This window comes from Oncorhynchus keta, chromosome 17 (genome assembly GCF_023373465.1).
Source record: "Oncorhynchus keta strain PuntledgeMale-10-30-2019 chromosome 17, Oket_V2, whole genome shotgun sequence".
Lineage (NCBI taxonomy): Eukaryota > Metazoa > Chordata > Actinopteri > Salmoniformes > Salmonidae > Oncorhynchus > Oncorhynchus keta.
This window is the reverse complement of record NC_068437.1, coordinates 7940511-7955696: the sequence shown is the minus strand read 5'-3', so window position 1 is coordinate 7955696 and position 15186 is coordinate 7940511. Positions and strand designations below refer to the sequence as shown.

General features: G+C 42.4%; 2 protein-coding genes across 7 annotated transcripts in view; one reads left to right on the top strand and one right to left on the bottom strand.

Annotated features, from left to right (window-relative positions):
- prdm11 (PR domain containing 11) overlaps positions 1–15186 on the top strand; it is a 362582-nt gene that overhangs the window by 124440 nt on the left and 222956 nt on the right. The gene's annotated exons all lie outside the window — the stretch shown is intronic.
- On the bottom strand, positions 171–15140 carry snx1a (sorting nexin 1a). 5 transcript variants are annotated; one of them, XM_035790493.2, is made up of 16 exons: positions 14995–15140; positions 14025–14138; positions 9507–10431; positions 8698–8834; positions 6758–6821; positions 6381–6424; positions 6135–6276; positions 5840–5918; positions 5529–5604; positions 5029–5142; positions 4704–4797; positions 4308–4513; positions 2400–2543; positions 1773–1853; positions 1605–1676; positions 171–1327 (listed from the first exon to the last, which is right to left on the bottom strand). In XM_035790493.2, the coding sequence occupies exons 2-16, from the start codon at positions 14136–14138 to the stop codon at positions 1277–1279; spliced, it is 2343 nt and encodes a 780-aa protein (XP_035646386.1). In that variant the 5' UTR covers positions 14995–15140; the 3' UTR covers positions 171–1276. The 5 variants fall into 5 exon arrangements, with proteins under 5 accessions (XP_035646386.1, XP_052321342.1, XP_052321339.1 ...); XM_052465382.1 differs by lacking the exon at positions 14995–15140 and adding an exon at positions 14295–14333; XM_052465379.1 differs by lacking the exon at positions 14995–15140 and adding an exon at positions 14221–14280.

The following is a 15186-nucleotide window of genomic DNA, read 5'->3' as shown; positions in this document are numbered from 1 at the left end:
TAAACATGGCGCTAATCTGAGCCATTAAATCATGATCAACTGTTTGCCCAAGGTCCAGGAAGTTTCACTCAATCAGAATGACCAACCCAATTGTATTACTAGCTAGTCTACTGAATTAATGACCCACTACCTTTCATTCTGGGAAAGTAACAACTCTGTTCCACAAAGAATACAGGTAAGTGATCATTTTAATGGATGCGGTTCCTCATGCAAAGTGAAAACTACAATGCATGTTGAGAAGATTCGACTGCCCTTTTGATGTAGCAGTATTTCCCTGAAACAGTGTCATTTTCCCCAAATCCGATGCCATTCATCCAAATTAATGACAATCTGCAATAACTGTTATATAAAGACAGCTTCCATTGAAATTAACGTGCTTTCCATGTGGACCAGCAGTACTTAACAGTTACTGACGTGGTTTAAACTTTTTAAATAATTTTTCACACTTATTTACCTTGGTTCTTATTTTCTTGACTTTTATTTTGGAGGGTTGATGTCATGTCCACAGTGATTGAACCGATCTTGTATAATAATAACAAAAAAAAGTTTGACTCAAAATGTAGAAATTTAAACATCTCAAGATCCTCCCAAATTAAACAGGTTGAATGTGGATCCACATGTGTCTTTGACTCAATTCAAAATAGACCCCCAGCCACAATAGCAACAACGCCAAGCCTTTTGGAAGACTAGGTGGATGTTCTGTGTTATTATTGCTTACGTATACCCAATCATTTATCTTGATTCTTAAGAAGTGCATGGGGAGTAGGGTGCTGGTGTTTGATTTGGAATTGGGCATTTAATTAAACTAGATCCCCTTGAAAGCCCCAGAAACGCTGCCTCGTGTGTCATGTGTGTGATGGGCACTCTGTTGTGAATTATTAACAATGCTAATGTGTAAAAAATCTCCTATTGTTAATATAAGGATGTTGCACTGAGAACAATGATTTCTCCTGTTCTTAAGTGGGAACTAATGGAATCATTAACATTGCATACGCAAGTTGGACACCCAGCCCTCACACACATCCATACCATCACAAAAGAGCTAAAGTTTGTTTTCACCATTTAGAAAATATATGTGGAAGGTTAAATGAAAATATACAATTATTAATACAACAGTTAGAATGAAGCGCTATAGGTTTAGGATGATTTTAAAAAACGAATCAAATTTCCCTTTGCAGCGCACTCTCTGGTTATTTTCTTGGTTTATAGGCGAGAGGTAAAGTGTATAAAAAAAGGCCGCCTCCTCTTCTTTCTTTCCATTGGCTGGCGGACTCCATCACGCAATCGCTTTTGCCTCTGGCAAAAATGCCTCCCAGTACTTTATCAGCTAAAGAGGGAGAAGTACAAGAACATTGTCACCCATGTTCCCAAAACAATTCAGATAGTCTTACCATTGGAAACTGCCTTCTTATACCAAATAACTCATGCGTTATGTAATGACCCAGTCTTTATTTAGCAGGGTCCATATTCAAAACATGTGCTTAAATAGGATAAAATACCCCTGTCCATATGAAAGGGCTAAATGTATCCAAGATCAGCACTCATGTTCTGAGACACTTTATGAACACAGGCCCAGGTTTACTCCATTGAGCAGAAACTATTACCTGTTGCTGCGACTGTAGCAGAGACTCCAGGTATTTGATGATCTGTTTCTTGAAATCGCGGGCCTTCTCTTTCTGTTCGAAATGACAACACAAGCAATACATTGTTTTTCTATTCTCTCCATCTTATCCAGCACCTAACCCCCCCCCCCCAGAATAAAAATGTTTTACCTCAAACCTGAGCACCTCCTTGCGAACTGTAGCTGACACTCTGTCAAAGTCTCTCTCATACTGAGTCACCTTGGCCTCCCACTAGGAAAGAGAGGAGTTGAGAAAGGAGGCACATTTGGTATGTAAGCAAAGCACATTTACTTCCCTTTAGGTTACCATTTGGTTTGTATGCCAATGTGTACAGTTGGAGTCAAATCCAGTACACACAGTGGATCCTAGGGATCAATGTTAAGAAACACGCTAGTGGTGGGAAACGGGTGAAATGCACAATCTGAGTTTAATTTCTGGTAAAAAGTGATGCCATCACTTTTTGGAGGACTGAAAGTAAGAGGAACAGGTGCATTTTATTGGCATTAGTCAAACAGTGACTTTCGTGTCACGTGATTTGTGTATGTACTTGGTCTGTTTGCAACAGGGGACAGAACTTCCTGACCGTGTGTTTAAGACATTAGGGCACGATTCAGAAAATGTTTAGCGACGTAATATCCAATTACATTTTTTTTATTCGAAAAGTCTATATATGTATTCCCTCCCTTTTCAATTTGTTTTCTTCCACTTGGTGCCTAATGAACACAACCCGGAGAGACAAAAGGTATTGGGTAATACAGGCGTCGGGCAGCGCGCTACCTCAGTGATGTCATCCTTGGCCTGCTGCAGCTTGTCAGGTTTGTTGGCCCACAGCAGCTTGGCCTCTGTCTCCCTCTTTTTCTGAAGCATGTTCTGAGCATCCTGCCAGCGCTGCCACGTCTTCATCCGCTGGTCAAAGGAGGCCTGAGGACAGAAACGCACACCATTTAACGGTCTCATCTCAGGGTGACAGTTATGGTGTGTTGCCTATAGCTGCGTCGGAAAACATTACTCTTATTAGGGCTGTGGCAGTCACTTACATTTTGTCAGCCAAGTTATTGTCATGCAAAAAGACTGACGGTTTCACGGTAATTGACCATTAATTAACAAGCACGTTTAGCTTCACCAGGCCTCCACGCCTTTGGAACATTACATTTAAAAAAGTAATATACACGATCAAAGAAAATACATGTATTTTAGTCAGGTCTAAAGAAACACAAAGAGAATGCATTTCAGAAGAATAGAATGAGTTAGCCTACTGTATGTTATCTGGCTATGCTCCATGTCATAAGTCTGTGAAGAAATGCTTAAAGTCCAGTGCCATTATTGTATACGGAACAAAAATATAAAACGCAACATGCAACAATTTCAAAGATTTTGCTGAGTTACAGTTCATAAAGGAAATCAGTCAATTTAAATAACTTCAATAGACCCTAATCTATAGATTTCCCATAACTGGGCACTGGGGAGCCAGGCCCAGCCAATCAGACAGCAGGAGCGGTAGAGATACTCTCAATGATTGATCGGCTATGAAAAGCCAACTGACATTTACTTCTGAGGTGCTGACCTGTTGCACCCTCGACAACTACTGTGATTATTATTATTTGACCATGCTGGTTATTTATGAACATTTGAACATCTTGGCCATGTTCTGTTATAATCTCTACCTGGCACAGCCAGAAGAGGACTGGCCACCCCTCATAGCCTGGTTCCTCTCTAGGTTTCAGCCTTTCTAGGGAGTTTTTCCTAGCCACCGTGCTTCTGAAACCTGCATTGCTTGCCGTTTGGGGTTTTAGGCTGGGTTTCTGTACAGCACTGAGATATCAGCTGATGTAAGAAAGGCTTTATAAATTTGATTTGATCAGAATGAGTTTTTCCCCCACAAAAGGGAATTAGACAAATACTCCTCAGCTAGATTTAGAGGTATTTGGCAACTTTAGTTGTGAATGAAACGAACCTTAATGTCTTTAGAAATCAAAACATATGGACTGCCAAATGAAACTATAGGCTATTAATGATTTGAGAAAGTTAGAAAAAAAAGCAGCTTGTGCTCCGTTCCTCACCTCAGCTGTTCTCTCATCAAGTGATCATATTTTCACCCATCAGACTATTCTCAATTGAATCTTTACTAATGTCATTTGTTTGTTCGGCTTTGTTGTTAGGCTTTGAAACATCCACAATGACCATGTTTTATAGTGTTTCAACCTGCTGTATAACCTCATTGAGGTAAGTTTGGAAATCATGTTTTGATGATAAGTGTTTGATGTCATTTTCGATTGCATTTGCATTGATGTCAGAGTGGTTAGAGGGACAATAGAGCAAAGAGTACCAGGTCATTAGGACCTGATGGTCATTAGCAAGTTGGGTACTACCAACATGTCCAGAGTGCATAAGAGGAGATTACCGTGACTCCACGGTCACATGGAATTTTACTGCGGTCATGTCACGACTACCGGTGTCATGGTAAAACGGTCACCGCAACAGCCTTAGTCATAATCAAATCGCTTCCTCCGTCCTTTTTTCCTCAATACCTCACTCTGAAAGTGCCCTTACCGCCGCCCTCTTCCTCCAATGTGCTTTGAGAAAGGGGAAAGAACTGGAGGAAAAAAGGACGAGGAAACAAGGATTTAACAGCTTTTAACATTTTCAGACACAGCCTGTGTTATGCCATTGACTCTCTGTAGGTACCCGGACAGATCCCAGCAGGCGGATGTAGTCGGCGAGCAGCTCGGCGAAGCAGAACGAGTCGCTGGCTGCTTGCTCTTGGTGCAGCTGCTCCATCTTGTCCTCCACCTCGGCCAGCTGGGAGAGGGCTCTGGACAGGGCCGTGTTGTCCTCCGAGCTGCCTAGCATCGCCACGCTCTTGGCAAAGCCACCCGTGTTTACCGACAACTCTAGGGGAAGTAGAGCGGGGGAGTTAAGCATGTGCCGCTTAAAGCCTTAAAGCGTGTGTGTAGTTTGGTGGGAAAAAGGGACAGCAAGAAGACATATTTCCATTCCACACACAATAGGTGGCCATGCACTGCTTATAGCCTTGTGTGTCTGTCTGAGTCTGTCCGATAAAACACTTGTATTCCATTGTACCTTTCCTGTGTCCAACCAGAGAGTCCACCATGATGTGGAGCTTCCTCAGCTGCTGGTCCTCAGCCTCCACTTCCTGCAGTTTCTCCTCGAACCACTGGTAACACAGCATGACACAGGCAACAGCACATTAGAGCCGCAACGGTTGTATCTATTGTGCAAGATAGTGGGTGCATTCGTTTTAGTGATGCTGGGTCCATTCACCTGGGTGGGTGTAGACTTCACTTTAAAATAGGCACACTGCCACTGAGGCCACGGGTGAGGTAAAATGAACGCACCCAGTCTAACGGAGACTGTGCGTCACAGTGGTCAATGGAGGGAGACTCACCACGTCCGACTCATTCATTTTGATGGTCATCTTGCTGAGGGAGTCTGTAGCCCTGTTGATCATCTTCAGGAAGCCGGCACCGCTCAGAGCCTGGGTGTTGTGAGCCCTGGGCATCTACAACACACACACACACCTTAAGAGAGTCACATCAGGGTCGCATTCATTAGTGCACAACGTAGCAAAACTCTTTGCAGTCAGGTCTCTTGTGGTCAATTGAAATGGCTACAAATTCACATATGGAAAAATCCTAATTGGAAATGGACGGCGCTCTGAAATTCTTGAATCAGACCCTGATGCACACATGGATGACAAGTCTGAACAATATTTATCACTTAGCGTGTGAAAATGTAACAGAAAGCCTGTCAAGCATTTTAACAGAAAATGGGACAGCAGGGTCCTGAGACATTAAATGGGTCATGTGCAGGGCAAGCACATGCGTGTGTGGATAGACAGACAGTATCTTTGTGTGAGGGTGGTGCACGCACACACGCCGAACTTACATCGTCCCTCTCCAAGAATTCTCTGACGTCAGGGTCTTGTAGCAGTGATGGGTGGAACACCACTCTCTGCAGATACCTTTTGGGATGACAAAACCGAACAAATTAAACATTTCACTACATTGGGGTCATTTAGTCCGAAATTCTAATTGACCTCCCAACTTTTTGCATACTACCTTCACAACCAAGTCCCTATGCAATGGCTCATTAAAAAGTGCTCATCTACAAGTTATACTATCACGGTTCCATGTCTACTGCTACCCATCACCGTTTTGCCAATTCAGGAAACCTCAAGAGGAAAGCCCATTCAGTACCTCTCCAGAGCCGCCCTCCTCCTCTCCACAAACTCAGCTGACGAGTTGTCCTCTTTTCCCACTTTGACTTTAGTCATGCCTGTCCGAAACATGACAAATCAATTAGGCTAAAACACACATACAATCAAAACCAGGACAAACACATCAATAGGTCAAAGACCCACAAACCAAAATTGATCCTTTGACAATGGAAAATGGTGGAAAATGCATGGCCCCCATTGAGAAACTATGAATGATTTGCTGCCTAAAGCGACATTAACTCAAGGTATCCAATTAGGCGTATACTATAGATTACCCATAATGCTCTTCTCAGGCGGCGGGGGCACAATGTAGCCGTTCAGTGTGTGTTTATCTGAGAGCTTCTCGTAAAGGCCTAAGAAGTCACTGAAACGCCGGCGCACTGTGAACGTCTTACTGCGGAACATGGGCAGCGTGGTCTAAAAGAGAGAGGAGCGGAGATGCAAAGTGTTAGCTAAGGGGTAAAGAAGACACTGAACTGGAAAAGGCTTAGAAAATGTTTCATTGATTGCAGTGATATTACCTGTGTGGAGACTTTGTAGGCCATGTAAGCGTTCATGCCATCCCCTGTAGAATGAAAGAATTATTAACTGGACAATTATACTAAGGGGTAATACCAACATCAATTTTAAACTTCTTGGTCTGACCCCTTTTATTGTTGTGTTACTTTTGTAAAAAAAAAAAAAAAAAAAAAAGGACCTTCACGTATTATATTGATATGGGTACGCCCTTCACTCTCACTTTCAGAGAAAGGAAGGAGAGGAACCAGGAAAAGAGAAGCAGCAGGCATTGAGAGAATGAGGAAGCCGTTTATTTTTACGACAACATTGATGTAAGGTTCATCATAATAGGTGTCATTTTCACAGAAGGAAGAAAACGGTGAAATGTAGTGAAACTCACCAACTTTCTCTGGATTGGTTATTGAGATATTCAGCTCAAATTTATCCTCAACCTCCTCTTCCAACTGCATATGGTAGAGACAAAATGGTCATTCAAATCAGCGAATGGGCATTATCTGAAATGTTTTCACAACAAGTTCACATACAAAATAGTGATGTTGTATTGTTGGAGCCAGACAATTTAGAATAAGAACTATACTGAACACGTTTTTTAAAAAAGTGCTGGTTCCATGTTTCATGAGCTGAAATTAAAGATCCCAGACATTTGGGGACAAATTTGTTAGTGAGCATTTCTCCTTTGCCAAGATAATCCATTCCCCCGACAGGTGTGGCATATCAAGAAGCTGATTAAACAGCATGATCATTACACAGGTGCCGCTTTGTCACAACAATGCCACAGATGTCAACGTTGCACAGCCATTAGAAGAGTGGGACAACATTCCACAATCAACAGCCTGATCAACTATATGCGAAGGAGATGTGTCACGCTTTATGAGGCAAATGGTGGTCTGAGCCACAACCCTACTTTCATTTTTTTTTTTATCCTGTTACCAACAGATGCATATCTGTATTCCCAGTCATGTGAAATCCATAGATTAGGGCCTAAGTAAATGTATTGCAAATGACTGATTTCTTTATAACTGGTATTGTACACACATCTAAATACATTTTCCTTGATTCCTTTCTAATCCTATCACCCCTCCCCAATTTGGAGAAAACTAGTGAACAACTATTAAGCTTCTACTTCCATCTTAAAAAAATAATAATAATAATAAATATATATATATATATATATATAGTTCACTAGTTTTCTCCAATGTGGGAAGGGGTGATATATATATATACACATACAGACATTTTATGGGCACAGTCTATTTTACAATAGTTATATTTTGTTTGTTTTTACTCATGTCCGTCCTCTAACCTCAACAATCTATTTCTTTCACAAAAGTTCTGAACCTATATACGTTTTACGGACACGGTATGTTTTACATTAGTTAGCTGGTTATTAATGCCACCCTTCAGCTCCATTCAACCCCTCCCAGCTATCTCTTAACACCATCCATATTGGATTTCTATTTGCCTTGTATTTTTCCAACTGTTGTTCCACAAACATTCTGAACCTTACTAAATTTCTACAGATTGTCAATTATTAAAGTATATTATTGATTGATTGACTTTTCAGATCACTCAGTAGTGTCATCTGAAGAGTTAGCACCAGGTAAATGTTGCAATTCTTCAGCCATTCCTCGACCAGTGACCAAAAACAAGCTACATATGGACAGTACTAAAACAGATGATCTAATGATTCTATCTCTTCGCAGCAAAATCTGCAGATCTGGGAAGGTTATATCCCCATATATATATATATATATGGATAGAACCTTCCCACACACATACATAAAGAATTTAAATAGAAAAATTCCTCATTCAGTTTCACACCATGACCCCCCAATACCTTGCGACCCCACTGAGAATCACTGCGCCAGCTCACACGACCTGTGCTGATTGACAGTTTGATGGTCCAATCAGAGGACTGAGTGTGCGGTTCACTAGCACGTTTTTTTTTTGCAAGTGAGATGCTGCGGCTACTGTCTTGAAGCATGTAGAGTAATCCACGGAGACTCAAGTCTGAAGTAAGTTCATATCGTGTCGAGTATCAAGTCAAATTTGTGACTCGAGTTCACACCTCTTCCAGATACACACTTGACTGAGTCAATAACCAAGGTGGTGGAAGAAAAGCATGTACAGCTGTATTTTGAATGACCTGTAAATTGTACAACACTGAATACCCATGTTGGGATGCTCTGTGGGAGTGAACACATGTGAATGAGCAGTTAAAACCCCTTAAGGTCAATGTATACGCACCCACGGAAATCGAATTAACAATACAAGACTTGGTTTAGTTGCAGTTCTGTACCGTACTGTAATGTACTGTACCTCCTCCAGGGTCTTGGGTTGCGGTTTGGAAGCACTTGCTGAGACTGAGGGAGCAGGGGCAGACGCAGAGGGCTTGGCTGCCTCTTTCTTTTTTCTGTCATTCCTAGGGCTGTCCAGAGACAGCTCTACGGTGGCTTCTTAAAGAGGGGAGCAGAAACAAAAAAGAGAGCGATGAGGGTAGTAAGACTAAAAGTTCATGGTATTGGAGGCAGTCACGCTTTTTCAAATTTAAGTTAATTGGAGTCAATTCCCACATATCCAATTTACCCCAAACCTGTTTATTTTCTTTGCATCAGTACTCCTCTCTACCTGTCGAACATGCTGGTTGCCACAAACTCACTCAAAGGTCTGGAAGATCTGACTACAATAGAGCCACTGTCTCTGTCAGGGAATAGTGACAACAGCACTCTTCTTCCAGACTAAATCATATTGTCAATATTTTCTGAGTCCGTGGTAGAAAAGCCAATGGGAGAATCAATTGAAGATTGACAGATATTTCACTCCAGTCTTTTGGTCAGGTGAGTGTGTGTGAGTCCACGTGAGAGGGGCCACATTCCTCATGATCAACACCAGGAAGGTACTACTCTGTCTGTTTATTAATGTGAGTGAGGGGTCAGCAAAGGACACTCCTGTTTCAGCTTTCCTCTTCCTAACGGCACAACGCTGAGACAGCAGTTTCCTTATCAGCCCTAATGGCTTGCACACACACAGTTTTTGTTCATTTCATTGCTTGTTTCAAGCCCTCAGCAAATATAGCACGTTAAAATGTATAATTTGAAATGTATGATTAATAATCTGTAAATTCTTACCTGCAAATATATCAGGTTCCTCCTCATCAGAGTGGACTCCGTTGGTCTTGGAGTTGACGGAAACAGTACTGACTGCACTAGGGAGAGTAGTGATAGCCTCCTCAGAGAATATATCAGTGGGGTGCTCATTGTAGTTGTCACTCAGAGGACCACAGACATTGCTAGCTTTGGCCACTGGTGCAAGTGCTTCTTTGAAGAAATCATTCTGGGGTTTCTTCGAGGCCTCACCCAGTGGTTCGCTGAAGAGGTCCTCATCAGGTTCGTCAAAGATGCTAGTTTGTTGTTGCTTGGCGGTGTTACTTTGTCGTGGTTCAGCGAAAAGTTCGCTAGGCTCATCGTCAAAGAGGTCGCTCGGTGGCTCCTGGGGCATTGCAGCAACCGGTGTTTTGACTTCACTGAGTGGAGTGTCGTTGGTAATGTCAGCCAATGGGTCGATGTCAGGTTTGGGAGGCTCCTTTAAGTCGTCACTTGCTGGTTCCATAAGGAGATTCATCATTGGAGCACTAGATGCCTCGCTTGCTGGTTCCATAAGGAGGTTCATCATTGGAGCACTAGATGCCTCGCTTGCTGGTTCCATAAGGAGGTCCACCATTGGAGCACTAGATCCCTCGCTTGCTGGTTCCATAAGGAGGTCCACCATTGGCGCACTAGATGCCTCGCTTGCTGGTTCCATAAGGAGGTCCACCATTGGCGCACTAGATGCCTCACTTGCTGGTTCACTAAGGATGTTCACCATTGGAGCACTAGATCCCTCGCTTGCTGGTTCCAAAAGGAGATCCACCATTGGCGCACTAGATGCCTGGCTTGCTGGTTCACTAAGGAGGTCCATCACTGGAGGACTAGATGCTTCACTCAGTGGTTTGGTTGAATTTGCGATGTCACTTGCAGACAGCGAAGGGTCCATCTTTATCTCCAATGGGTTATCCTGGAGATGAAGAAAGAACAGCATTTCTCAAATCATGCAAATAAGCAAGGTTGCAGCAGCAACAACAGCAAAGACACTCACGACTCTGTCACGTTTTACAATTGATTTAACATCCATGTGAATTCCACTCAAACTACATAAGAGTCAAAGATATTTAAAACAAATACAAATAACTATTCCACATCAAAATGAGTCTAACTGCACAGAAGAAATAGAGAACTTACCAGGAATAACACAAAACGTCTGTCAGGTCTACACAGATAAATACATGTCTACCACAACTTCTAAGAGGAGGAATTCATCGTTTTTCAGGAATCAAAGATTGAGTTCAGAAGCCCGATTGAAGAATTAAAACTTGGGTTCTATGGAAAACTTCCTGGTAGTGAGCATGTGGCCACATCTGAGACTCACATGACTGGAGGCTGAGCTTTAGCCTCCCTTCCTGTACTTTTACAGCAATATGAGGTTCACTTGACATGTGCAAACTCCAGGGTGTGACCTATACTCAAACTTGCCTTGCCCTCCTACACCCTGAGTGAGTAATTTAGCTGACAAAGCTGTTGGGTTCACCGACAGTGTTTTTTTTTTTTAGAAAAGTCTGCACAAGAATCTAAAACAGTGGAGCTATGGAGCAGGTAGGGACAGTTCACTCCAAAATCAAAGCTTTTCAAATGTTTTCAGGAAAGTACTCCACTGTCAGGATAAATCCACATCATGGGTTGTGTAGATCATGGGTTGTCTTACGAGCGAGCGGGGGGGTCACTTAGAATGCAGCTATAAATTATGCAGGCACGTGCTCATCTAACATCTTATTCTAAAGAAACATGGGCATTACTAAGGAGTTGATTCCCCCCTAAGGAGTTGAAGCCTCCACTCTTCTGTGGATATTGGAACATTGCGGTGGGGATTTGCATCCATTCAGCAACAAGAGCATTAGTGAAGTTGGCCACTAATGTTGGGCGATTAGGCCTGGCTCGCAGTCGGCATTCCAATTCACCCCAAAGGTGTTCGATGGGGTGGAGGTCTGTGCATGCCAGTCAAGTTCTTCCACACCGATCTCGACAATCCCTTTCTGTATGGACCACGCTTTGTAAACAGGGGCATTGTCATGCTGAAACAAGAAAGGGCAGTCCCCAAACTGCGGTCGAAGTTAGAAACACAGAATCGTCATTGTATGCTGTAGAGTTAAGATTTCCAGTCACTTAATTTCAGTCACAGGAAATATTAACACTACAGCATACAAGGATGATTCTGTGTTTCTAACTTTGTGACAACAGTTTGGGGAAGGCCCTTTCCCATGAAAAACATCCCCAGACCATCATTCCTCCTCCACCAAACTTTACAGTTGGCACTATGCATTGGCGCAGGTAGCATTCACCTGACATCCACCAAACCCATATTCATCAGTTGGACTGCCAGATGGTGAAGCATGATTCCTCACTCCAGAGAACATGTTTCCACTGCTCCAAGCGTTACACCAATCCAGCCGCTGTTTGGCTGTGCGGCTTCCCATTTCACGAAGCTGCTGACAAACCGTTCTTGTGCTGACATCACAATTGCAACGCCATGGTCCTTCTACACACGCTCAATATAAATAACTAACTAACACACTTAACTAGGCAAGTCAGTTAAGAACATATTCTTATTTACAATGATGGCCTACCGAGGAACAGTGGGTTAAACTGCCTCGTTCAGGGGTAGAACGACAGATTTTTACCTTGTCAGCTCGGGGATTCGATCCAGCAACCTTACGGTTACATGCCCAACACTCTAACCACTAGGCTACCTGCTGCCCCAGTGTGTCTGCACATACTTGGCCAAATCCTTTATAAATTCTTACACTGAAGTAGTTTGGGGAGAAAAGCTCTTACATAACCAAGCTTCACAAGTTTTTATCTTAATCAAAAAGCAACAGGACCGACAAACTTCCGCTTTCTCTATTCATCCAGCAGGTCAGACGACGGGCACCAACCACACCAGGAATTCTCTTCAGGTATTCAACCTAAACATCTGTCGTCACCACTGAGATGACTCCTTTGAAGGGTGCTCTACTCCAAAGTTCAAAACACAAAATGTATATTGTCCGGATTCTTTGAGGCCCATTGCAATCTTCCTCTGTTCCACAGAAACACAATTAATCAAAAACAAGACCACTCCTGGTCACTGACAGACTACACACTTTTCCCAACGCATACTTCACAATTTCCAACCACTCAAACCGGTCTCCCACATACGCATCTTTAACGCATCCCAACAAGAAGTGAATCATCATCATCATCATTCATACTCCACTCCAATTTTAGACTATTTCCTTTTTTGTTCCAGATTTCGATACTACTGTTGCCCATTCCGAACATTCGTATTCGACAACTTTGCTCGACCCGCTGCTTGATTCGATCTCAGCATCCACTTCCGCTAACTTCATTTTTTTTTTAGCAGCAATAGTTTTAATAGGACATGCAGCCTCATCTCTCGTGCAATTGATTTCAACGTGATAGTTGATTGTTTTGTCAATGTTGCGTTTCTGTTTAGGTGACCCCCGTAACAAAGCGCAAATGGTTAAGTACTTGGGACACTTTAAAAAATGTTTTGACATCGGGTTATTATCGTTAGGTCTTGTCAACCGGACGCAGCTACAGCGTCATTTTCAACTTAAGTTTTAAGAATATAAAATGGAACTTTCAATATTATTTATTGTGGTACTGTACTCAGGTAAACACTGCTGAATGAGTCCAAAAACGTGCTGCGATGTATTTATTTTGATGATATACCAGAAAATCCACCAAAAGGGTTTACCCTACCTAACTATTGATCAAGGTACAGTATCTTCTTCCCCCGGGGACTTTTGTAAGAGCCACAAAGCTTGCGTTTATTGCGGTACAGTTTTGCAAACATAAGGAACGCATCTTTCATATCAGCGAGAAATAACGTTGAACTAAAAGTTTAAATGACTACACACATTTTATAGAGTTGGGGCTAGTGTTCCCACACCGCCATATCTCCATGTTTACAGCGCGTGTTTAGGGAAGACCGCTAACTAGCACAAGTGGTCGTCTATCTTGCATGCTCCGAGCGCCTAACCTGTGTGGAAGGCCGCCAGAAACGTGTTGTGACTGAAAAATACTTCTGGCTGCAACTGTAATAGCAGGTTTAAATAGTGTACAGTGAGTGTATATTTAGTATTTGTGAAATTATTTTGATGTGATTTGAAAGTAAAGGGCTTTATGTTTCTAGAACCGTATCGCAATTGAACATCGGTTCACGTTTATATGGAGTATTTGGCTGTTTTGGCTGCCAGAGCCAGTCTACCTCTGAAAATAACATGTATTTGGACCTGAAGGAGTAAGTTAACGGTAGGACACGCCATACTCCGGGGTAACGTTAGCTGCTCCGGAGACGAGAGTTAGCCAGTTAATGCATATCCGGCTAGTTAGCCAACTAATAGCTTCGTGTCAATGAACCCAATGGATTTCACAGGCCCTTGTTAGCAATGTTTGGCAGCTACAGTAGCTAGCTACTTGGATAACAACCCGGGGAGTGCCGAGTTTAGACAAAATATTTACGTTAGTAAGAAATCAACAACAGACACTCACTGTGCCAAGAAAAATGTCTTCTCCGTCATCACTGTCTTGGTCTCCAACTTCGTCAGGCTCCGGTTCCAGGTCCTCGGGAAAGGGAGGGGGACTACGCTCTGAACTGGTCGCCATCTTCATTCAACGCAAACAGACAGACAGCATCATATAAAACTTTTGAGACTGAGGGGAGGCAGAAAAAAATAACACCACCTACCGGCTCAAACAATGGTGTGCAAGTGCAGCCTACAATTCGGGGCATTCCTGCATCTGCAGGAACGCCTCCCTCACCGAGTTTCCAATTGGTTCCTTCATGAACATCCCCCCTCGATTATCCCATTGGTTTTTGCATGGACGTCCCCACCCTCAGCACCCCTTGGGTTCCTGCAAGAGTATTCTTCAAATGTCATTGCTACGCTATTAATGTAGCATTTAATTAAAATGTCAATGTATTCAAATAAACACTTTTATTTTGAAGGCCAACCAATACAGCCTGGAATCAAACCAGCGACTGTAGTGACCCCTCTTGCACCGAGATGCAGTGCCTTAGACCGCTGCGCCACCCAGGAGCCCAATACAATACAAAGAACCTTGGGACCTAAATTGAACCAGGTTGTCTCAATCATGACCCAACATTCACACTGCGAAAAATATTCGCCAAAATACAATCTGGAAAACTATTTTAATGCTATATTGATAGTAAATGTAGCAACTCTTTCATTTGTCAATAATAAGATTTTGCCTATATTCTTGACGAATAATCAACCAAAATAACGCCGCTAATAGCTATATTGAAAATACTGTGATTTTTAAAAAAAATCTGAGATTAAATTATAAAAATGCATTAATGCATTATCATTTCTACACACGTTCTACCTGGTTTAAGTCCTTTAGGTTCAGACTGAAACATGTTTTCATTGTAAAAAAAAAAGTAATTTATTATTTTATTTTTTACTCAGTCACCCACAACCCATTCAAAACCTCAACCCACCAGTTGAGAATCACTGCCATAGAAGAAGGCCAACCAGGTCCGTGACACTCGCAGACCCAGTGGCTAGAGTGGTGAAACAGAATGTCTGTCTGTCCTTTTGAGTTTTGCTGCTGAAACAAAGTAATGTTAGTAATCAGTTATCCCATATAACATTTTGTGCTGAATCCAGGTGCCAAGTTTATGATCATATTG